Source organism: Phalangium opilio, unplaced genomic scaffold (genome assembly GCF_054372755.1).
Source record: "Phalangium opilio isolate 3A_F unplaced genomic scaffold, DU_Popi_V2 ptg001170l_1, whole genome shotgun sequence".
Taxonomy (NCBI): Eukaryota; Metazoa; Arthropoda; class Arachnida; order Opiliones; family Phalangiidae; genus Phalangium; species Phalangium opilio.
The window spans coordinates 11,946,662-11,970,624 of record NW_028324255.1 but is presented as its reverse complement, the minus strand read 5'-3'; the positions used below and the strand labels follow the sequence as shown (position 1 = coordinate 11,970,624).

Genomic DNA, 23,963 nt, shown 5'->3' with positions numbered 1-23,963 from the left:
TTTTCTCTGTATATGAAATGAAAATATGGATAATATTGCGCTCCTTCTTTAATGGTATGGATCCTTGCCTGTCTATTAATATTTTACGTAGGAGTAATACGTTTTTAGCGAAGTCTAGAGAGGATAAACATAAGCGAGATTGTTTCGGAAAAAATACTGCTTCCACTAATGGGTTTATACTCATTGTACTGTTGTTAAGCTTTTATCAAAAGTAAAGAAAATGTGTTAAGATAATGAAGTTGACGCCCCTGATAAGAATCGGCAGTTTTTAGCTGTGACATGTGAAATTAATTGTCATGACGTAATATTAGCGCTTTAATAGTTTATGCTGTCATGACATGTGATATTAATTGTCATGAGGTAATGTTACCGCTTTAATAAATGGTGGTGTTATATGAAACGGTTAGAATAAATAATATCTGTTCCTTAGAAGCCGTGAAAAGAACAGTGAGTGGCGACCCAAAATCAACGATGTAGTATATATCAGGTTTTTTCCGTTTTGTAAAAACGGTTTTTTTTATAATATGTGTCCCTTCCTTGAAAGGCTTGGCCTTACTGATAATGAAATATGAAATGAATAATTTCAAACGAAATGGATATTTAATTATTTATGTGTCCCTTCCCTGAAAGGCATGGTCTTACTGATAATGAAACGAATCGGAGATCGACGGAGATACGTGCATTTTAACTCAAAGAGAGTCCAAGTCTCAATAAACCAATCGGAGATACGTGCATTTTAACCTCAATGCCTTGGAGTTACGAGAATTTTGAACTCGAGCATGTCGATAAAAGAGATACGTGCATTTTAACCTCAGTGCTTTGGAGTTACGAGAATTTTGAACTCGAGTACGTCGTTAAAAGGCTTTGGTCCCATTGAACCGAATTCCCATTCGACAGAAAGGGTTTTTTTTGGGGTCTTATTCGACCGAACGTAGCCAAAGGTGCGATTTTATTATAGTCCCATTGGAACGAAATTCTATTGAACTGGAAGAAGACATACTGTGTGGTTTTGCATTAAATATATTTTTAATTTCACAACTTATTATTGTTAAAATAAATGTGAGTTGAAAATGTATTACTGCACTTATTTTAACTACGTTTTAATTACGGCGAACCTCACCTACCCTAGCCTAACCTAACCTAACCTAACCTAACCAAACGTAACCTAACCTAACCTAACCTAACCCAACCCAACCTTGTTTGGAGGTAAAAAGATTATTTATATGAGTATTAAAAGCCCGCCTCTTACCACGAACAATTTATTAGCAATAATAGAAATATTTTGGAAAAGATGTCAGATAATTAATTGGAGAATATTTTGGAAAAGGTGGCAGCTAATTAATAGGAGAATATTTTGGAAAAGGTGGCAGCTAATTAATAGGAAAATCTTTTGGAAAAGGTGGCAGCTAATTAATAGGAGAATATTTTAGAAAAGGTGGTAGCTAATTAAAAGGAGAATATTTTGGAAAATGTGGCAGCTAATTAGTAGGAGAATGTTTTGGAAAAGGTTGCAGCTAATTAATAGGAGAATATTTTGGAAAAGGTGGCAGCTAATTAAAAGGAGATTGTTTTGGAAAAGGTGGTAGCTAATTAAAAGGAGAATATTTTGGAAAAGGTGGTAGCTAGTTAAAAGGAGAATATTTTGGAAAATGTGGTACCTAATTAGTAGGAGAATGTTTTGGAAAAGGTTGCAGCTAATTAATAGGAGAATATTTTCGAAAAGGTGGTAGCTAATTAAAAGGAGAATATTTTGGAAAATGTGGCAGCTAATTAGTAGGAGAATGTTTTGGAAAAGGTGGCAGCTAATTAATAGGAAAATCTTTTGGAAAAGGTGGTAGCTATTTAAAGGGAGAATATTTTGGAAAAAGGTGGTAGCTAATTAAAAGGAGCATATTTTGGAAAAGGTGTCAACGAATTATTGGAACCAAACCAAACCTAACCTAACCTAACCTAACCAAACCTAACCAAACCTAACCTAACCTAACCTAACCTAACCTAACCTAACCCGAAACCAAAATATTAAAATTTTAATTTAAAATTTAAAGACATTGATGGAACTACCATTAAGACTGTACTTCATTTTAAGCACAATTTGTTTATTAATTCTATATATCTCTTGCCTTGAAAGGAATGAATGTGAGCGTTTAAATTAGTATCACGAAACATGTACTTTTAATATTATTAACATACCTTTCGGAGATTCGAACCAACAACCTATCGCTTCGCAGTCCAACATCGTATCCACTACACCACCGAATCGCTGACGGCTACAGTGTTTCAAGTTATATTCATGTATTTTTTTGGGGCATATTCGGACGGTTGGGATTTTGGTCCATCGGGAATATAGCCATTCGGCTGGAAATCTAAAATCATTGCGGGATGTTCGGTCGAATGGGATTTCGGTCCATTGGGAATTCGGTTGAAAGGAACGATACCCTTAAAAGATCCCCCACCATGATAAGAGCTAGATAGAGCCCACCCTCGAGAATTACCTACGCGACCTACGCTTTTAGCAGCATAAGGGTTAAAAACGAATTGTCGTTTATTCGCGTGAAGCCGTAGCGTTGCCATTTCTGCACCTCAAAAAAACTTACGCGGAGGGGTCCTGTTTGCAGCACAACGGTTAAAAACCAATTGGCGTTTATTCGCTTGAAGCCATAGGCCTGCCATTTCTGGCGTCAAAATTATCTACTCTCCGGTTCCAAAAATTTGCCCGTAGAAAGGCAGGAAACTCGAACGACCCGTATATATATCAGCCAGTCTGTCGACTGGCTTAAATAAAAAATTTATTTTGTTTCAAAAATTATTTTTTGGTGCTGAGATTGCTTTAGAAAAATCCAAACGGTTAGGCATTGGTAAAAAAGACATGTGTAAGCTATTTGCAGAGATGATAATTGTTTTACATGTTTTAAATAAGTCTGAAGATTCCACTATTGTGTTTATGCTCCTTGTTTGTTTGACTGAAAACCATTTAGGTATAGATAACAGTCAGACCAAAAATTTCAAAAATATATATTTTAAATCTAATCACATACGCCCACCTAGTTGAAAATAGACCTTTTAAATTTGCGGGAGCCATTCTTGAGAATTTTTCTTTGCTTGTAGGTTGTCAATTTATCTACCAGTAAATATTTGTGTTTGGAAGTTGGATATTAAGTCAAATTAAGTGGTTGTAAAGAGCCAGCAGGTTTTTGCTGCTTCTTTTTGTGAGTATTTGATTTTTGTATGTAAAATGGAGGAAGATAATGTTGAGAGTAAGGATGAAATGCGGAAGCGCAAAGCGCGGGAAAGGATGAGGGCAAGAAGGTCGACGTTTTCATTGGATACTTAAGTTTATATAATCTTCTCGACACGGAGAGGTAATATTTTGGTTTTCCCAACTTGTTTTTTTACGAGGACTATTTTGTGTTCTCGCTCGGGAATCGGGATACCGTCAATACCTAGCCAAGGCTTGCTACTATTATTCGCAGAGCTATTTTTCTCTTGAAATTAAAAATTTTTTTATAATATTTAGTTGAAGATTTATTAAGTGACTCGGAAATTGAGCTTTAAAACGTTGAATATATTATAAAGACTACCGAACGATACCGCCAATTTGCCTTCCGAGCTTCCCGGTTAGGTCGACGGCGAGGTCGAGTCGAGGTCCAATGCAAGAAAATAAAAATAGTACTGTAGCCGTCGCCGATTGGTCTGGCATTAAAGAGGTTATCTACGGTTAAGGGGGGGGGGGTCATGATTGGTTAAAAGCTTTTTTGTTCGCCTGCTTAGTTTTTACTTCGGAAATGTCATGAAATCCATGGCCAAAGCAATGCAAAAGTGGGACTTACGTACATTATGTGTGAAGCATAATCCGCGTTTGGTAAATTCCTCTGTACCGCAAACCTTGGATAACGCGAGCGTTCCATATCAATAACAAAATTCCAGGCTTCCTTCCTCCTTCCTTCCTTTTCCTTTTTCTGTCTAGTTGGGAATCCATAATAAGTTAGTGGATAATCAGCCCAGGATTAAAGAGTTGAACTTCTAGTGGCTTTCATTCCCTGTAGCAACTCACTTTTTATTACTTCTATTTGCCATTGCTTCAACAGATCTCTTTGTTTCTGAAATAAGCTTTGTTTGGCAAGTGTTATTGATTCGATATGTTTATAAAGGACTCGTTTTAATTAACAGATAGCTTTATGGTGTGTTTAATAATAATAATAAAGGTAATATAGAATGATAAGGTTATTGGTTAGACTTATAATGAAACTTTGATAAAAATAAAAGTGCTCTAGAGTATATTGGCATCTTTGGCTAAATCGTAGAACATTGATTGTTCATTCTTCAAGAGGGCATCTGGAGAGTCGAATTCCGTAATTCGGCCCTGATCGAGAACCATCACCCTAAGAAGAGTTAAATGACGACAAATTAGCCAGTCATTATAAGCCGGTTTAAAAGGAAGGTATACTAACTTGTCGTAGTCCAAGATGGTGTTAATTCTGTGCGCGATGGTGATGATGGTCGAGTTGGCGAATTCTTTCCTGACGGTCTCTTGAATGAGATCGTCGGTCTCCATGTCGACCGAGGCCGTCGCTTCGTCCAAGATCAGGATCTTGGTGTTCCTCAACAAGGCACGAGTCAAGCAGACCAACTGACGCTGACCGACGCTGAGGTTGTTACCTCCTTCGGCCACGGGGTGATCCAGTCCATGCTCAAGTGACGCCACGAAGGATTTCAGGTGCGAGTGTTCCAAGGCAGCCCACAGTCGCTGGTCATCATTTTGTTCTAAAGGATCCAGATTAAGTCTGAGTGTGCCCGAGAAGAGAACGGGCTCTTGGGGGATGATGGTCAATCGTGACCTCAAATCGGACAAGCCCAATCTCTCCACCTCCATTCCGTCTATGACGATCTGACCACGCACACCCTCGATGAGTCGAAAGAGAGCCAGCGTCAGCGACGACTTTCCAGCGCCAGTCCGCCCCACCACGCCCACCTTCTCTCCGGCTTCGATCCTGACATTTATGTCCTTCAAGACCAATTCCAATCCTTCTTGGTATCTGGTGCTGTACTCCTGGAATATTATTTGTCCTCGTTGAGGCCAGTCGAGTGGGGGTTGAGATTCTGGTTTCTCGCACTCGGCCTCAGACTCCAAACGACAGTATTCGTCAACTCTTTCTATGGAGACAACATTTGACTCCAATCCCGTAGTGGACGCGATAAAGAGTTTCAGAATTTGCAGGAGCTGTGATTTCAAAATATTTGATTAGTATTCAATTCGTAGAATATGAATAATTGTTCCACGAGACAGCAAAGACTGCACAAATTCATATCAAAATTCAGGAGAAATTCTTACTAACTAATTATATTGAAATGTATAATAGCTCTGATAGATAAGACCTGATAACGATTTATACAAGTTTTGATGAGGAAGGGGTGTCAGGTCATACCCCTTTCAGGGAGGTATTGCACGTCTAGTGTAGTAGGTCATCGTCACTCAAAGAGGTATGAAAGCTTGTCAATGACACGTCATGAAATGACAAACTTTTTCTTGAAAACATACAGGAATGGTGGCCGTATGGGTACTTAACCTAAAATTGCTTCATCGAAATTGATACAATGATATTATTAACAAATCTTCAATTCAAATCCACGCATATAATTTCATCTCGAGATACTCTTTATAGCCACATCGTAGTATACGATGAGGCTCTTAGTTTGACCCGAGCCGTAGTAGCTGTAGTAGTGGTAGTAGTAGTAGTTGTAGTAGTAGTAGTGGCCGGGGTTTTCGCTTTCGTTAGATTTTAGCTTAAAAGGAACTCGATAGTACCCCAACCCACCATCAGAGGTAACTAGGCTCGGTTAGAGATTCAATTTTAATTAAACTTTTTTCAGATCGCAGCCGGGAATCGAACTCGGGTCGCTCACGCAGTAGTAAGACATTCTACCACTGCGCCATAGAGACTTGATAGAAACCGTGAGGTTTTATCGTTTAGTTTTATTTCTAAAATGTCGGGGTGATGTGGGGTGGGGTACCACTTAATCTGTGGGGTCGTATACTTTTGAATTATTATCTGTGGGGTCGGATACTTTTGAATTTTTATCTGTTGAGTCGGACACTTTTTTATTTTTTTAGGGTCATAATTTTTTTTCTTTTTATTTATGTGCTAATTAAATAGATAACGATGTGGCTACTATTAAGGACCTTGGCCATCTTGTTTAATTCAGTAACTAATGGTCTCTTTTATTTGTCTCACTTTACTATCAAGAGTTAAACGAAAAACCAGCAGATATTTTATCTTGTGGAAAAATTTATTTACTCGCTTCATATTCATCGGTAGCGCTTACCCGATCGGCATTAGCCAAGACCAATCCTACGAAATCAGCTGACAGAGTCCCTTTGCTAAAAATTATAAAAATTGCGGTACAAAACATCAAGCAATTGCCCAAGATATTGTAGCGCACTGTCAGCCATCTGGAAATAAATTGCATTTATTTACTCGGAGGCCAGGACAGATAGACTAGAAAAGGGCTTGACCTAGAACATTTGAACATAAAGATGAAAATTGGTACTGTACATGTGTTGTTTGTGACCCAACAAAAAATATACTAACAGTCCCCTGCTGTAAAGCGCGAGCTTTCGCCGCCATCTTGGAAAATGGCCGCCGGGAATGCCAGCTTCATTGTATTCCACATTCTTTTTCAAAAATTATGATTGGAACCACATAAATATCATAGTAAAATTTTACAGTTCTGTGTTCAATATGGTCGCCATACTGGAAAATGGCCGCCGTGAATGCTAGGTACAGTATATTTCATCACACTAAAAGTCCTGGGCTATTGAAAAACTAAGTAACGACTGGAATGCTCGCTTTGCTTGGCATTCCCAGCGCTTTTCAACCCAAAGTCAAAAATGAAGTTTAGATGCTGATAAAGCTGTCGCTCCAAAACGAAAAAGACACGATTGAAACCAGGCTTTAATGACGCAACAGCAATATTCAGTGAATGAGATACCTTTGCGCCATGTTCATCATATAGTTAGCGGCCGTGCATTCGTCGATCAGTTTGAGGAAGTGTCCTTCGAAATTTTCTCCGGCGTCACACACCCTAATGACAGTGCTGCCAGCCACAGATCCTCCAACATGCGAGAATAAGAAGGAACTTCTCAAGCTTGTTATCCGCTTGAATTGACGATTGCTGGACATCAAGAAACGCTGCAAAGAATACGGAATTAATCTTCAGTTTTAGAAGTGGGCGCGATAACTCCCCGAATATGGCATGCGTGCCTTCCACAACATTTTGTAGTGTCAAAACACTTCAAGACAATCGATATTGCAATGATTTGTAGGTGTTTTAAATTTGTGGGGAAAGTTCTGGGTGTGGAAGTCTTAATTAGTACAGTCTTGGAGTCTGGGCTACCTCTTTCCCAACTTAAATTTAGGAAATGTCGAAAATAATATTGCCTATTTCAAATGTTTATTACAATGTTTTAAATTTTTCAATAGTCCGACCCCCTCATTCGATTGGAATTCGGTACGACAATTAACAATTTAGACTGATACTGAATAATTATTTGGGAATGGAGACTAAAATCTAGTTCCTACCTGAAGTGAAAGGTATCCAACGACAATCACAATGCAGGGGATTATGAATAATGGTAAATATATTGCAATCCCTAATGGGTAAACAACTAAAAATATCAATCCCCAACTAGTTAAATCTAACATTGAAGGTAATTGCTGGTCGAGGGCGTCGATATCTTGCGAAAAACGATTGAGTATCCTTCCAACGGGGGTCGTGTCGAAGAACGACATGGGAGAACGAGATACGCTGTCGAGCATTTTCCCATGTAGATAGTTTGTAGCTCGTAGACTGCGAAAGACGTTGATGATTATACCGATAAATCCCACAATAGCTTCGCTTAGACCCAAAATGACTAAGACCACTATACGGGTTGCTTTTAAGTCTGGGTTCGCTCTAAAATCTTCCTTGGAGTCCGCGCACCACAGAGACAGCCAGTACATTAACGCGAAATTAAGGACTACACAACAGGTGCTAGATAATAGGAAGATCGCACACCATGTTATACCATAGGCTTTAAAATATTGTTTGTATTGTGATCCGGATACCTGAAAATGAGCAATAACATTATCACGATGAGTATGAGTAGAGAAAATTGCTTCGCAAGAAGAAAAGTCCATACTCCTGTCGTATATTAAAGAGCACGTACGTTTCCTTTTTTGAGCGTTTCTTTAGTCATGCGTTTTGCTTCATCTTCTTCTGAGACTCTTCCTTGAGATGCAAGATGAGGTCTCTCAACTTCGATATTTAACTTACTACAAAAATTGCATTACCAAAATTCATAAATTAGCAAAACGTGTTCAACCATGGAGTTTGTATCTTAAAGGAGCTGTCCGAAGAACCGTGGGATAAACGACGATCTTCCTCATAGAGCTTAGCATAGTGGGTGGGTAAAATATTTAGAGGGGTCGGTCAGATCCTTTAAGAGGAGCAGAAATCGAGTCAGTTTTTAGCCCTCGCGAACCGATCACAGTCTTATCTAAGACCATTAACCACCCCCGGGACTCGCAACGCAAGCTTTCTACTTTTCGTGGTTTTCTGTTACGCGCGATCCTAGCGACCCTTGCGGTTTTTTGGGGAAACTTTTAGGGTGTACCGAATTTCCGGTTTACAGGTTCCTCTTTGCTATTTAAAAAATGGTGGATCACGACGAAGAAGATGAGAATGAAAATGTTAATGTGTAAGTTTTTGAAATTTAGCGATATATTATTATATCATAACTACTTTGGGCATTATAGTTAAACCGTTGCAGCCTCGGCCTCCGAATTTAGAAGAAGACGATCTTATTTCTTCTTTTTAAGCGATATCCCGAACCGGAAGTTCTGTACACCCTATAAGTTTCTATCCGTTGCCGCTTGGTGGCACCCTCGTCGCGAAAACAGCCGTAACTCCTAGAGGCGGAAATTTCAATACTAGGATCTTATTGCGTTGCGAGTCCCGGGGGTTGTTAATGGTCTTAGGTCTGAGTTATATTTCAAGGTCAATTTCGAAAAAACGGCTCTTGTTTACAGTATTTACGGGAGGTATTTCTGTGAGCGCTTCCGTAACCAGTTTGTAAGGCGTAAAAGGCTTTTGTTAGTGGCTGAAATTCGTTGTCGGTGGTCGCGCTTCGTAGCCTCGACAAAAAAAAATTCTCAAAAAAGGTGGAGGTATTTCACCTCTGCAATTTGAAACTTTATGGTTCGACCATGGGTTACTCCCTATCAGTCGCTAGAGCAGATCGAGACATGGGGAGACGGGGAGAGAACTTGTACTCCACTTACAACACAACCTCCATGGTTCAACTTGAGAGAATCAATTCAAAAACTTTAAAATAAGGGCTTTCTGTACAAACAGTACACGCCACATGGCGGTTGTCCACAAATAAATAACTTTTTTTTGTACAGTTAATTACTTAAATTTTATTTTCTTTTTCTTACTTCGAACTAGCTGTAGAAAGTTTAGATATAGCTCGAAATTTACTCACGACGGTTCTTCTTTACTCTCGTCGTTCATGTTGCTCATGTGTTGCCCGAAATAATCTCTGGCCATTCCCTGACGACTCATGATTTCGTCATAGGTTCCCCTCTCGATGATTCGTCCGTTGTTCATGAACAAGATCTCGTCCACTTCTCGGATGAAGCTCAAGTTGTGCGTCACCAAAACTCTCGTCTGAAATAAATTGAAATAGTAATTGTCGAGCGAGAAAGGATTTACCAAACAGCAGCTCTCAAAAACTAAAGACAGAAAAGGGTTAATTTTCGATAGCTTGTCACTTAAGGCATCCATATATTTTTATTACTATTCGAGGCACTATTATTGAAATTGCACGAATTAAAATTAAAATATATACGTCTTGGATAAAAATGTATATACCATAAGTTTGTAAGATATGTTCCATAAGTATGACACTTTCTTTACTTCGTGATACTATAGTCTGTCAAACGAAAGAAGAGCCCTGAGAAATTTGTCCAAATTGGTGTCGCCACCATCGACCCCATAGTACTTTATCAACTTGTTTTGTTTTGTCATTAGTCGTCTGTAATATAGTCTGCTATAAACAGATAGGCTTAATCGCAATTGAACCAATATTTTTTGTAATATATATTTAATATGTTTATGTTTCATGGTTTTTTACGATCGAGTATTAAAGAATATAAAACAAAATTAACGACAAGACACCAGTTTTATCTTTGTTGATCTAGCATTGCAATATATTTTAATGACATAAGTTAAAGTACTTGTAAATAAGTAGTTCAGCATCAAAGCGTCTTCAGTCCACGTCTTCATCAGAGTCTTCGCTGTCTTCTTGCATATTAATTTTAAGAGGTTCAATTGTGGTTTCGATGGTGGGATCTTGTTCCCAATACTCTTGCATTATATTTTCGACGTGAACTTTATGAAATAATAAAGCGTCACAAGTCCAGAACACTGAAGTACGAAATTGACGAGGTGGGTACAAGTAGAGGTCACACGGTAGTGAGGATTCCACCGTACCATTACCAATTTAACCCGATTGAACTAATATGGGCACAAGTGAAGAACGACGTTGCGAAGCAGAATTCTGGTTTCAAACTCTCGACGGTCAAAGATGCAACTTTGAGGGCCATTGAACGTGTGACACCAGAGAATTGGCGTAAGGCAATAGAGCTCGTCGAGGATATAATGCATGAGTATTGGGAAAAAGATCCCACCATCGAAACCACAATTGAACCTCTTAAAATAAATATGCAAGAAGACAGCGAAGACTCTGGTGAAGACGTGGACTGAAGACGCTTTGATGCTGAATTACTTATGGACAAGTACTTTAACTTATGTCATTAAAATATATTGCAATGCTAGTTCAACAAAGATAAAACTGGTGTCTTGTCGTTAATTTTGTTTTATATTTTTTAATACTCGATGATCGTAAAAAACCATGAATCATAAACATATTAAATATATATTGCAAAATGTATTGGTTCTATTGCGATTAAGCCTATCTGTTTATAGCAGACTATATTACAGAGGACTAATGACAAAACAAAACAAGTTGATAAAGTACTATGGGGTCGATGGTGGCGACACCAATTTGGACAAATTTCTCAGGGCTCTTCTTTCGTTTGACAAACTATAAAGGCTTAATGAGAGTTAGTTCGAGAACGGCAAGCGAGAATTGACTAACTCGGTTAATTTTGCAGTCCGGCTTCCTATTTAGTCTGTACTAAGCCTTTGTCAGAGCCTCAGCAGGTTTCGCTTTACGAGAATCTATGACCTACGTCATATCATGGCAAGCGAGTCAGTAACCAGTGACAAACGTATGGAACATATCTTGTGAACTTACGATATACAAAATGTAGCTGATATTTATTTCTCAGTAAAGAAACTGATTACTTTCCTAGCCCTACCGGGATTTAAACTCATTAATAGTCAATTTGCGCTTCCACAGAAAATATAAGAGTAACGTTATTTACTTTCTTTCGAAGTAATCCCTTTGGTCCGATGACTTCGTTGAAGAGATGTTTGGCCACGTGTGAGTCAACCGCCCCCAACGGGTCGTCAAAGAGATAAACATCGGCATCGTGATAAATGGTTCTGGCCACGTTGACCCTTTGCTTCTGACCACCACTCAAGTTGATACCCTATCATGTAAAATTAGGAAACGAACGCATTAATAACGAAAGAAGCCATCAATGGAACATTGAATGAAACCACGCAAAGACAAGTTATGGTAGTACAGAGCTGTGCTAATTAGCTGACAACTAATTGAATTAGAATTAGCAATTAGGGAAATATTTATGAACTAATTAATTAGCCAATTAGCAATTAGACATAGAAACTAATTCAATTCAATTAGAAATTAGGCATTTATTTATCAAACTAATTAATTAGAATTACTAATTTCTAATTAATTACTTGTCTAATTAAGGTAAAAAAGAGACCATAAGTAAACATAAAAGTTTAAAAGTGCCCATGGATTTAGTACTTTGGTAATGCAAAGTTTAATGTTTTAATGTCATTGAAAAACGGGTACGGAAGCCATGAATTATTCTCGAAAAATGAGACAAGCCTCGAGCCTTCCGTCATGTTAAAATTTGTCTCATTTCTTCATTTTCTTCCCACAGTTCCTATAATGGACCCCTGAGTAGTAAATACATGCGCACTGCTATTAATTCCAGTAGGTAAAACAGTGGAAATTTCGAAATGGGGCAGTTGCGAACTACGAAATTTTCTACTAGTACTAGTATTCTCTCATGTTTGAGGAGCTGAAAAATTTAGAGTAGCACTAAGGTTTCCTCATCGATATAATAAGGCTTTTTCATATTCAAATAGATGAATCAAGAGTTAATTCCTCGATTTTTTTACAACAAATTGGCGTAAAAGATTAATTGAAAATTCAATTAGCTAATTAGTTAATCCTAAATCTAATTAAATTTTAATTAGATAATTACCTTTCCGATTCATACTAATTAATTAGAATTACTTCTCAATTAGCACTAAGGTAATTAAAATACAATTACCATTTTCAATTAGTAAATTTTGCTAATTAATTAGAAATTCAATTAGCTAACTAATTAATTAGCACAGCTCTGAGTACAGCGCATAATATTTTTCAGTCTATTTCCACAGCTTCCCGTGAAACAGACATTAAATGGAAAGCGTTCATGGGGCATGTTCGATAACATCCCCTGTCCTATGTTAAGCGCGCAGTAGCGCTTCACCTTTCGTGGTTATTAGCGAATCCAATCTTGTTAAGCCGTCCTGGATGGAAACACTGCTATAGTTATACTTTCCATGAAATTTACTATTGCATATTCTTTACCTCCGCCTTCCTTCCCCCTTTTTTGATCTTTATTTTTTACCGCCTATAAGAAGCTGGGGACAATAACAGCCTTTCTTTGATTAAAATCCTTACCGCAGTGCCATAAATCAGGGAGGAGTAGAAAAGGAGACGTATTTTGCTGTTAACTATTATTCTAAACCGCGAGTCTAAACTCTCAAATTGGGGGAGTTACTATGCTGCGCCCTCTATCCAATGTAAAATGTACTATTTTCAAATAACTTCGTATATATATACGGAGTTATTTTGTTCTTAATGCAATTGTTTTCTCACAACATTTTTTGGTTCGATAATACATACTCTTTCTCCGATCTCCGTTTTGTCGTCAGCGGGTAGCTGGTCGAGGTCCGGTTGTAGAGCACATGCGCGTATGACGCTTTCGTATCTTTCCCGATCCATGTCATTGACGAAGAGAATATTTTCCTTGAGTGAGGTGTTCTGTATCCAGGGTTGTTGAGTGACGTATCCCACTCTCCCGGCCACTCTCACCACCCCCTCCACCTTCTGCATCTCGGACACCAAAGCAGACAAGAGAGAAGACTTGCCACAACCCACCGAACCCACCACGGCCACCAACGAGCCACGAGACACTTTCACATTGATGTCCTGAAGAGACGCCGCTGCCGGCTCTTCCAGGTTCCAATGAAACGTTCCCTTCTGTATCTCAATCGCTGAAATTTTCAAAGAAATAAATTCATGTTAATATTGGTCAAAATTGACCAGTTGTGAGTTGAAAAATGTGTGTAAAAAACTAGTTGACCTATTAGTACCGTTATTGACCCATTCTTATCACTGATAAAAAAATGTGCATAAACTCACGATTATGTTACCCGTGATCATTCGTAACCTACTCGCTATCCTCTGGTCGTAATCCACATGTAGCTTATAACCAAGACAATAAACTAGCAGTAATTATTTTATTATGTTGTGCCTTAATTAAGAAAACAGAACAGATACAATCTAAAAAAGACTTCAGGCTTTCCTCTTTAAGAACGACATGTTGATTGGCTTATTTTTACAAATAACATATTTAAAGGAGATAGTGGAGTCTGGGCGGGGTTCCCTTCTATAATTGATTATTGTACTAAGCATGAATAATTTTGACCCGGGAGATAAAGTTACATTGGGAAAACCTCTGATTATTATTGGAGGACATTTTTTTAATTGCCTCTTTCTCTGTGCTCAAGTACGTGCTTCTATTTGTGAACCACAATTAATTTGGAACTTAAACTTATCTACGTGTGTAAGAATAGGTCCCGGAATAAACAAGCAACCCATGTCGAAGTTCCTGAAAAATTGGCATACCAAACTGGGCGTCGTTAGCCATCCTCTCCACGTAATGCTTGGCTTCCCCACGACTCAACATGTTTGCAATTCTTCTTACCGAGACGTGTGTCTTTAAAGAATCACGTAGTAAACAATCAATATATTTAGTAGAAGAAGCGAACATCAGATTTTCGTTTTGACTCTCCCTGACTCTGTTCTTACCAAAACTAAGGTATTTACTAAATCAGGGAAAGTAAGCATTGACGTCGCAAATAATCGAACCAACTGAAAGGAGACGAAAGCTTTCCTCGATGTGAGAACGTTATCGTCGTCAATTAACACGTACATGGCAAAACACGGTGAAGTAATCTGAATATTTAGAAACAATATTTGTAGGAACTTAAAACCAGTATGGACTTAAAAAGTGTGTAAGCTCTGAAGATGAATAGTTTAACAAAAAGAAGTGACGGCCGCCAACCAGTAGCGTCGCTAGGGTTTGAAATTTGGGGGGGGGGGCTTAATCTAGGCCTACTATTTAAATGTTATTATAAGAAATTAATATCTAAATTTTGCATAATTGGTTCATTGGAATATGTGTAGACCTTTATAACTATCCGAAAATTTGTGTCAGCGTGAAATTATTCTTATTTTAAAGACAAATCCGGAACCGAATTATTGACTATAGGCCAGGACAGATAGGCTAAAAAAGGGCTTGACCTAGAACATTTGAACATAAAGATGAAAATTGGTAAATGTGTTGTTTTTGACGCAACAAAAAATATACTAAAAGTCCCCTGCTGTAGAGCACGAGCTTTCACCGCCATCTTGGAAAATGGCCGCCGGGAATGCCAGCATCAATGTATTCCACGTTCTTCTTCAAAATCTTCGAAAATTGGTGCATAATATGAATGTAACCACATGAACATTATAGTAAAATTTCACAGCTCTGTGTTTGATAGTTTGGTCGCCATACTGGAAAACGGCCGCCGTGAATGCTAGGTACAGTTTATTTCATTATGCTGTTGGAAAATTATGAAAATTTATAGATATTATAATGAAAGCTGTGTGAACCTCATAGTAAAATATTGAAGCCATTCATGAGATAGTTTGGCCGCCATGTTGGAAAATGGCCGCCGGGAATGTCATTTAGATACAGTATACTTTTTAAAAATTGGTAAATTTATTGTTGAAGACCGTCTAAACATCATACTTGATATTTCTTTACTGAGTAGATCATTTTCATGAACGAATTAAACACCATAAAAATAACTATTTCCAAGTCGACCCCATCTTTAAAAATGGTCACTGAAAGATTTCTATCCTAAAAACTGAAACAAAGAATAGCAAAACTATATCTGATGCATGAATCAGAGTGGTGTGAATGGGTCTTTGACTTTAGCTAAGCGAACCCATCCCCACTGTTCGGGATTAAATCGTTTCCTAGCTCTTGTTGACTTAATATTTTCATCAAAAGCTCTCAACGTATTTTTAAGATGTTGATTGTCTGTCATTACTTTAAACCCCACCTTATCATAACCACATCCAGTTACAGCATGTAAATGAAAGAATTGTTCTCTGAACCTTTTTTTCTCAAATGTCTCGATTTGAGATTCTCTTCTTGGTGTGGTTTTGGTTTCAGATTTAAGACTGAAGACTTTTCAATTCGGGTGTGATAGTGTAGCAAAAGTACCAATGCATTCCGCTACTACAATGGTTAGGAAACCATTTAAACCGCGAAGAATGGGGATGGGTTCACGCCACTCAAGACCAACGTTTAATACTCATTATCTGTAACTGCGGAACCTCTTGTGTGAAGAACTGTGGATGTAGACGATCCGAATTAGTTTGCTCAGCATTGCGTGGACATTGTCGCTGTACTAGCTGTGATGGATCAGAGCAAAAGTGCTTTTGTGGCGGAGGGGCCCGATTTCGGTGTGCCAGTTCGGGAGTTGCTTGGGTTCGCCCTTGGTTCAGACCGTTCCTTGCCTCGTTCCCTGAAGGTTTTGGTCGGCCGCTTCGCCCCCACCCAGGTGTTGCCTTAATTGGCTCAACCCGCTATTGGCAACCCTCTGAGGGTCGCGGATACATTGTTTCGGTCGTGTGGCACTGATGTGCTTGGAGGGAAATCCTCCTGCTGCCTTAATCCTTCCCTGTCACCGACCTCCTTCTGGCTGGGCTCGCTGCTGACGGTGTTTAGCTTCTGTCACCTGCTCAAAGGGCCTTTGTCGGGGCCGCTAGCCGATCCCGTGTGCCTTGACGGCGTTTCCGCAGGTTCATTTTGGAATATGATGAGCCCCAGCTAGGTGTTGCACCTAATCAAGGCCTCTGACATGCAATTATTGTGAAAAAAATTCAGGCTGACAAGATGAATATGAACGAACTGTTAGAGATTTGTCTTAAATCTAATCTTTAACAACACGAGAATGTATAAACCCCCATATTAAATTATATACCCTAATCAACATGTTGAGAATTACAGCTTTGAATAACTTTTCTTTCTCTCAGAATTTAGGGTAATAATTTTCGTGTGGCCATTTTTAAAGATGGCGTCGATAATATCGACTTGGAGATGGCTATTTTTTGGTGTTTATTACGATAATGAAAATCATCTACTCAATCTAGGAATTTCGAAAAGATTTATATGTTTGAAATATATTTAGTATTTCTAGCAGTAATTTTCCAAGATGGCGCCCAAACTATAAGTAGCACTTCTTAAATATTCAATAATGATGTTTAGACGGTCTTCAACATAATTATTACCAATTTTCATAATTTTTTAATAATATGCTGCATCTAAATGACATTCCCGGAATGGCGGGAATGTCATTTAGATGGCGGCCAAACTATCTGATGAATGGCTTCCATATTTTACTATGAGGTTCACACAGCTCTGATTATAATATCTGTCAATTTTCATAATTTTCCAACAACATGGTGACCAAATTATCACAGAGCTGTAAAATTTTTGTATGATGCTCATGTGGTCTCAGTCATAATGTGTACCAATTTTCATAATTTTTGAAGAAGAATGTGGAATACATTGTAGCTGGCATTCCCGGCGGCCATTTTCCAAGATGGCGGCGAAAGCTCGCGCTCTACAGCAGGGGACTTTTAGTATAATTTTTGTTGGGTCGAAAATAACACATGTGTATCAATTTTCGTCTTTATGTTCAAATGTTCTAGGTCAAACCCTAAAAGTCCTGGGCTACTATGAGACAATTGTGGATGAAGTAATTTCACTCGTTTTAAGTTTAGTTTTAGTTTTGGTTTGCTTTTAGCATATGTAACATAATGGTTATTATGTTACTTATGCTCTTAGTCACCACTACTGAGACTCCCTTCGAAAGAATGGGAAATATTTTACATGTCTCCATCTGTTGAATGGCGTCTATTTATTTGTTTTTCGTTCATTTGCTTGTTTTTTCTTCTTCAAAACTGTAATGATTGATATTGAAATTCATCTCTATAAGTTTTATATATTGCTGCAGAATTTTAGGGGGCTACGAGCAATTTTCTGGTAGCGTTTACGGACTATTTCGAGGGGGCTAAAATTGAAATTTGGGGGCTCTATCCCCCCAAAAGGCCTAGCGACGCCACTGCCGCCAACAGTAAAACCATCTTTAACCCGTGTGCTGAAATGTGGCGTTCTCGCCTTTCTTGAGCCTGTTGAAAGCGTAGAGATTTCGGGGATATCCGCCATTTTGAGTCGAGTGAGAAGGCTTGGGCCAGAAACAGATACGGAGCCGAAATCTCTACACCTCTATGTTCCCCCAGGATCTATAATAATAATACAATTCTTCTAAAGTTTTACTTTCGTACCAAAACCGGTACGAGACCAGTTATCAAAACATTTATTGCTTGGAAGAGGCCTTGTTTCTTCATTAGTGCAATTTCTTTCTTCCTGATTTCTAGAACGATTTTCTGGAATGATCTCTCCCAGGCGTACAATTTCAAGACACGGATTCCATTCAAAATTTCGCTCATCATTTTTAATCTCTTATCCTTCTGCTTCATCAGTTCAATCTAATAAACGAGATAATTAAAGAAACCAAACACAGAAACTTCGCCGGTCGTGATATTGAAGTAAAAGCTAATATTCCCATCAGGCGAACTGTTGTAGCATAACGGGCGAAATCCAAGAACATAGGTATCCTTGAGGTGTACGATCAGCTATTAACGATTATGGGTACTAGAATCAAAGCGTGCTACCGCTGTACCAGGAAGGAGTAGAAAAGGAGGGAAATTTTCCGCAGCAATTTATGTGTTCGAGTGCTCTATAATATTTTGAAGCATCTTGGTTTTTTTCAGGCTCCGAGTGTAAAACGCGATTTTATAAATAACTTTCTACTAGGGACGCGTGCGCAGACACGCGATTCCACATTTGCTTCCGCCCGCCCCGGGTAAATATATTCGAATAGGAATGTTTTGAAATGGCTTATTACAAATCTCTATTAACATTTCATTGATGCGTTCTGCTGGAGATTTAAGCTTATGGTTCCGATTACGATCTAGCAATTTTTAGTTGGATAACATTTACCTGCAATTCTTTGTATTTCTTTGTGCAGCGATAGTTCAGTGGAAGAAGAACGACAATAGGTACGATGCCAGCAAAGGCTGAATAGCCCAATTCTTGATACATGAAGGCGAAGCAAAGTACTAATTGTACCGGGACCGACCACAAGAGGCCCAGTTGTGGCGACAGAATTTGGAATCTGTTCGTATCCACGTACATCGTGTTCAGTATTTCGCCCATTGTTAAGTCACGTCGATCGCTGCTCGTCAAGCGAAATGCCTGCTTCGACGAATCTCATTAATGAACTAGCATCCCACTATCACGTCAAACACTAACTTACCTTTTTGTACAGAACGTGCATGGTGGCGGATTTGAGTCTCAGTCCTAGTTTGGTGTGGAAAATGGCGCTGCCTTCTTGTAACAAAGATTGCGCAAGACCGGCCAAACCGTAAAGGCAAGCGTAGAAAATCCCCTTCCACAAAGGATCTTTGCTCATTGAGTAATCAATAATGGAACTGAAAATATGTCAATAAACTGGTTAAATCGGTTCCAAAGTTTAATTCATTACTGCGTGGCCAACCACTTGGAATCTCAACCAATGTTAGAATCGGTTTTAAAGAGTATTCAGAGGAATAAAAACATTCAGACAGGTGACCCACAGAAACAGAAAATGTGATTGCACCTTTCTCTACGCTTAAGAACGAGATAAGAACCAGCTGACAGCAACAAATGAATTAGATTTTACGCTTTAAGTGAAAACCATGTACAACCTTTTTCTTATTCAATTTTATTTCCCATAAATACCACTTATGACGTTGTGATTATTCCTATATGGCTGAAAAGTTAAATTGTTTACCCTGTCCAAAGGGCAGGACCGATAGACACTACGTCGGACAGAACTTGTAGGATCACTCCAGCTATCAAGCAAGGCCCGACTGTCCTCAACAAGGGCCAAGTGATTGACTTCCTTAAATCTCTCCTTCTGTTTCGTTCTCCCGAAAATCTTTTCATTTCCATTTCATCGCCGTCACTCTTGGTCTCAGCTTGGGGTTTCGAGTACTTTTCGAAAAGGCGCGAGACAGACAGCGCTCGCTCCGTTTCATTCAAGTCGTACACATCCGATGGCTCTATGCTTTTCTTCCAACCTTTCCACAGGGCGCTACAATTCGTAAACAATACAATGAGCTGCGCTGTAAAAAGTTCTTCAAGTAAGTTAGATAATGCGTGAACAGGATGAGATTTACCAGGTAAGCCATGAATGAATCACGCGTGAACAAAACGACGCGTCATCTTCCCTTGATTTCTTAATGTTTAAAAATAATCATCTTTTTGTTAAGAAGTTTTAAGAGAAAAATTAACTGCATGTATATGTTTCATAACAGCTTATAGGAATCATTGTGTAGCTATTTTCTCAACGTATCCAGGCAGAATTCGTGGGAATATTACCTGGTCATTACTTTATTTCGTCACACGTTGCGTTACTACTAACCAAAGTAGCACAGTTGGAAATACGTTAGAATCATGAGGCGTGACGGAAAGTTATAAAGCGACCTAAACAAAACCGCCTAAAAATTAACATTGGATATAAGGAGACACAATGATTCATATTAGCAATATGAATTTCTGTAAATAAGTATGACACTAAAACCTAACTGAGAGCTAAATCGAGAACAACAAGCGAGAAAGCTAGAGCTTCAGTGTTGAACCTATTATTGCATGAACAACAAAATGAATGAAACATTACCATTTTAACCTCGATCGCGTAGGTATGTTTTTCGTAGTGAGGAGAGGCGTCACTCATAGTGTGTAATACGAGAGTAACTACTACTAATGGGTAAATTACCGACTCAATTACCAACCCGAAATAGTCATCATTGTCGTTCTGTAATATTTTACGTTTATATATTTCTGCAATAAAATGGAAAGAAAACCTTTGCTTACTTGTAAATAGTATTTCTTGATTGTAGATCTTAGTTTGACAGTTTGCGTTAGTGTTAAGAGAAACCAAAACATTGTCAGGAACCCGGACAACATCGTGCCACCCTCTCTGCCGTAAATTATGAGGAATAACGCCAAGATCTGCAAGATGCGAGTTCAGACCAAAAAGGTGATGGATTTTTTAAATAGTCTTACGTAAGTTCCGAATTGAAGGACGACCGCCAAAATGTCAACGACTTGAAAATCGCCGTAATAAATTTGTTTACCAAAATTTAAGACGTTAATTAAGGCCAGTAACAAAACCAGGAGCTGAAACCAAAAGGCGTAAGCTACACCTACTTTTTAAGTATTACTGTGGCAGATGTAAAATTAAAGCGTATTGTTTGAGCAATTTTGCCCTGTACTCGTTAAGTGTAACTTACACTTTTCGTAATGCAAAGATAAGAACAACTGACGATTCGCCGTTCCGACTTGGCGATCAACACGACTTCCAATGGTAGGAACAACCAGAGTATCGCGCATGGCACCCAGACCAGGATGGTCTTTTGAAGACAAGGAGTCAAGTCTGGATCATCCGTGTACCATGTTAAATTGGCGTCCTATTGAAAATAGTTTCAGACTTCAAAATTAAACGTAAATGCCATCAATTAAAATCATTTTTGCCCTGGTAAAGTAATGTAAGTTGTAAGAATTATGGAGATTGGAACGAAATATGTCATAATGTCATTGTGACTTCTGTCAAGATAAACTAAATGTATAGGTAACACTTTCTACATTTCCTCTTTTTTAATTTAACCAGCAAGGCCTTATATTTAATATATTTAATCGGCTTTCGATACTGATTCATATATATTTATAAATTTATTAATCTATTGCTCAAAATCATTGATATTAATAATACAACCTTAGTTTGTTGGACCTGAAACTTAGCAATATTTTGTAACTGTTGGCAAGAAATGAAAAGAAAAACATACCCAAAATGGAGATTCACAAAAGTCATCTAAAATGAAGGAAGCCATTTTAAGATGATTAACACTAAAATCTTTGCTTAAATCAAATAATTTGAGACATTTATTTAACAGGCCTGTCGCTGTGATCTGGCGACTAACTAATACTTTCAACCTTTTCCATTTCCAATCCGATATGTTGATGGCACAAAACTGTACATTCAGACCTTGATCGTAAAACGCAAGTGGATTTCAGAATGAAATTCGTGTACATTTGAGCTGAATAACAAAATGCCAGACTTCAGGAGATAAAAACGTTCTTTTATGAACTGTACATTTTGTCCTTATTCCTAGGGAAGATTATATGCTAATCTTTGGATAGCTGATTACAAACTATATTTGTTGAACTTAAAGTAAATTTTGACAATTTATCCTCTTAACAATTATGTCTATTCCTTAAATGAATAGAAGAATTTGTTTCAATTTGACGAAAGATACGATTAGTTTAAATCTCAAATTACAAAAAAAAAAGAAAAACATGTCAAGGCTGTAAAGAATGCTTAGGTCTTCTCAAATCAAATCCAAGACGGTGGACCTTAATTGAAGATAGTCAGAATTAGACTTTTAAGCATAAGCATTAAGAAGGGGTGACTAATAAGTCACATGTGAGCCTTTAGGGACCCCACATCTACGTTAGTCCATCAGGGGGCCCTTGTCACGTGCCTACTGCGGGTAATGGGTAATTAAGGACTGATCAGATAGTCTTTCTCGCCACAAAGTAACCCTGAGGATGAGGCTTCAAAAGCTAATGGTTCAGTTTAAAAATTATTTCCATCGCGATTATTTCATTCACTTTTTAAAATTCTCTGTTTTCGAAACAGTTGATGTTTTTATCTTTCGGTAAAAAAATAGTGACTGTGCGTAGAGGAAGGAAGTTCAATCCACTGTACTGCAGACCTTGGAAAATGCGAGTGCTCTACGTCATAACAAAATTCCTTATTTTTTGCACGCGTTAATTTTTAATATGAACTATTTGCGATTAAAATTATTATTCATTGATGGTTTATATATATAATAAATTATTTCTCTGATTATACGCAATCCTTGGGATATTTGAAAATAAAATTTAGAAGAAACAAGATGGATAAGCACATAATTAAGCCACATCGTTTAAGTACTCTCGCTATCCTTAGTACAATAAAATATACTTCTAGAGGATTATCCCCAAATATACCGGTGTCCATAGGTATTGTCTTATCATTTGCTTAGATTCCGGGAATTAAGAAAACTACAGGCAAGGTTGGAAAAGGGGCAGAGTCCAACGGTTTTTTAGTGGTTCCTTAGTTCAAGAACCACAATTATCAGCATTTTTTAGCCACATCGTAGTATACGATTAGGCTCTTAGTTTGACCCGAGCCGTAGTAGTAATAGTAGTAATAGTAGTCGTGGCCGGAGTTTTCGCTTTCGTTATCGTCAGATTTTAGCTTAAAAGTAACTTCGTATTACCACAACCCACCCATAGGGGTAACTGGGCTCGGTTAGAGATTTAATTTTAATTGAAAATTTTTCAGATCGCAGACGGGAATCGAACCCGGGTCGCTCATGCAGTAGACAGACATTCTACCACTTACCCATAGAGACTTGATAGAAACCCCGAGGTTTTATCGTTTAGTTTTATCCCTAAAATGTCGGGGTGATGTGGGGTGGGGTACTTTTGAATTTTTATCTGTGGGGTCGGATACTTATGAATTTGTATGTTTGGGGTTTTTTATATTTATTTCCTTTTTATTTATGTGCTAATTAAATAGATAACGATTTTTCCCGTTTCCTACCGCGCTCCTCATGTGTTTCGTTCTCGTTCGGTAGCTTTATACGGATATAATTTTATCACTGTTTAGAGTAGGGCATCGAGGGGCTATTAGCTCTGATTTTATGCACGGTAAATCATTTAAGCATTGAAAAAGATAGCGCTATTCACTCATTAGGGTAAAGTAAAGAGGGGTTATCCACTCATTAGGGTAGGGTATAGAGGGGCTATTCACTCGTACGATGTGGCTACTATTACGAGCCCTTGAGCCGTCTTGTTTAAATAGTTTTTCAAAGTATTGGGGTCGTTTTACGTCAATTTAACATCGATTAGAGAGACTCCGTCCTTTACTCATTTTTGCCTGTTTACAGTTTTCGTCAATAATTAACAGTGAAACTAAAAAATATCTTTGAAGTTGAGGAATGATTTAAAAAATAAAAGCAAAAGTTTATAATTATATTAAGAAGTACGTAAATTCGTATTTTCGCGCTCACGGTAAGTTTCTCTCCATCCCCCTTACCCACGGAGTTAAATATTACGGTAATATGGCCCTTAGAGACACGCGTCATCGCCAGACACTTTACTTGGTACACAGGGAAAGATTATAATGGCGCCAAGAAAAAAGGTCCCCGTAAAGCA

General features: G+C 38.2%; 1 protein-coding gene and 1 long non-coding RNA gene across 3 annotated transcripts; one reads left to right on the top strand and one right to left on the bottom strand.

Moving 5' to 3' along the window:
• Nucleotides 1-4,168: 4,168 nt before the first annotated feature.
• LOC149587293 (multidrug resistance-associated protein 1-like) lies at nt 4,169-22,512 on the bottom strand. 2 transcript variants are annotated; one of them, XM_089863744.1, is made up of 21 exons: nt 21,545-22,512; nt 20,993-21,169; nt 20,766-20,879; nt 20,574-20,711; nt 20,377-20,514; nt 19,877-19,935; nt 19,489-19,791; nt 18,973-19,147; nt 18,657-18,911; nt 17,939-18,142; nt 14,342-14,488; nt 14,159-14,249; nt 13,154-13,524; nt 11,487-11,654; nt 9,521-9,705; nt 8,204-8,309; nt 7,578-8,102; nt 6,988-7,187; nt 6,322-6,448; nt 4,449-5,218; nt 4,169-4,379 (listed from the first exon to the last, which is right to left on the bottom strand). In XM_089863744.1, exons 1-21 carry the CDS (start codon nt 21,587-21,589, stop codon nt 4,268-4,270), a joined length of 4,410 nt encoding a protein of 1,469 aa, XP_089719870.1. In that variant the 5' UTR covers nt 21,590-22,512; the 3' UTR covers nt 4,169-4,267. The 2 variants fall into 2 exon arrangements, with proteins under 2 accessions (XP_089719870.1, XP_089719871.1); XM_089863745.1 differs by lacking the exons at nt 4,169-4,379; nt 4,449-5,218 and adding an exon at nt 6,224-6,234.
• On the top strand, nt 18,744-21,098 carry LOC149587294 (uncharacterized). The gene is made up of 3 exons (XR_016380388.1): nt 18,744-18,833; nt 18,985-20,894; nt 20,959-21,098. It is a non-coding gene; the product is annotated as an uncharacterized LOC149587294 (long non-coding RNA).
• Nucleotides 22,513-23,963: the final 1,451 nt, after the last annotated feature.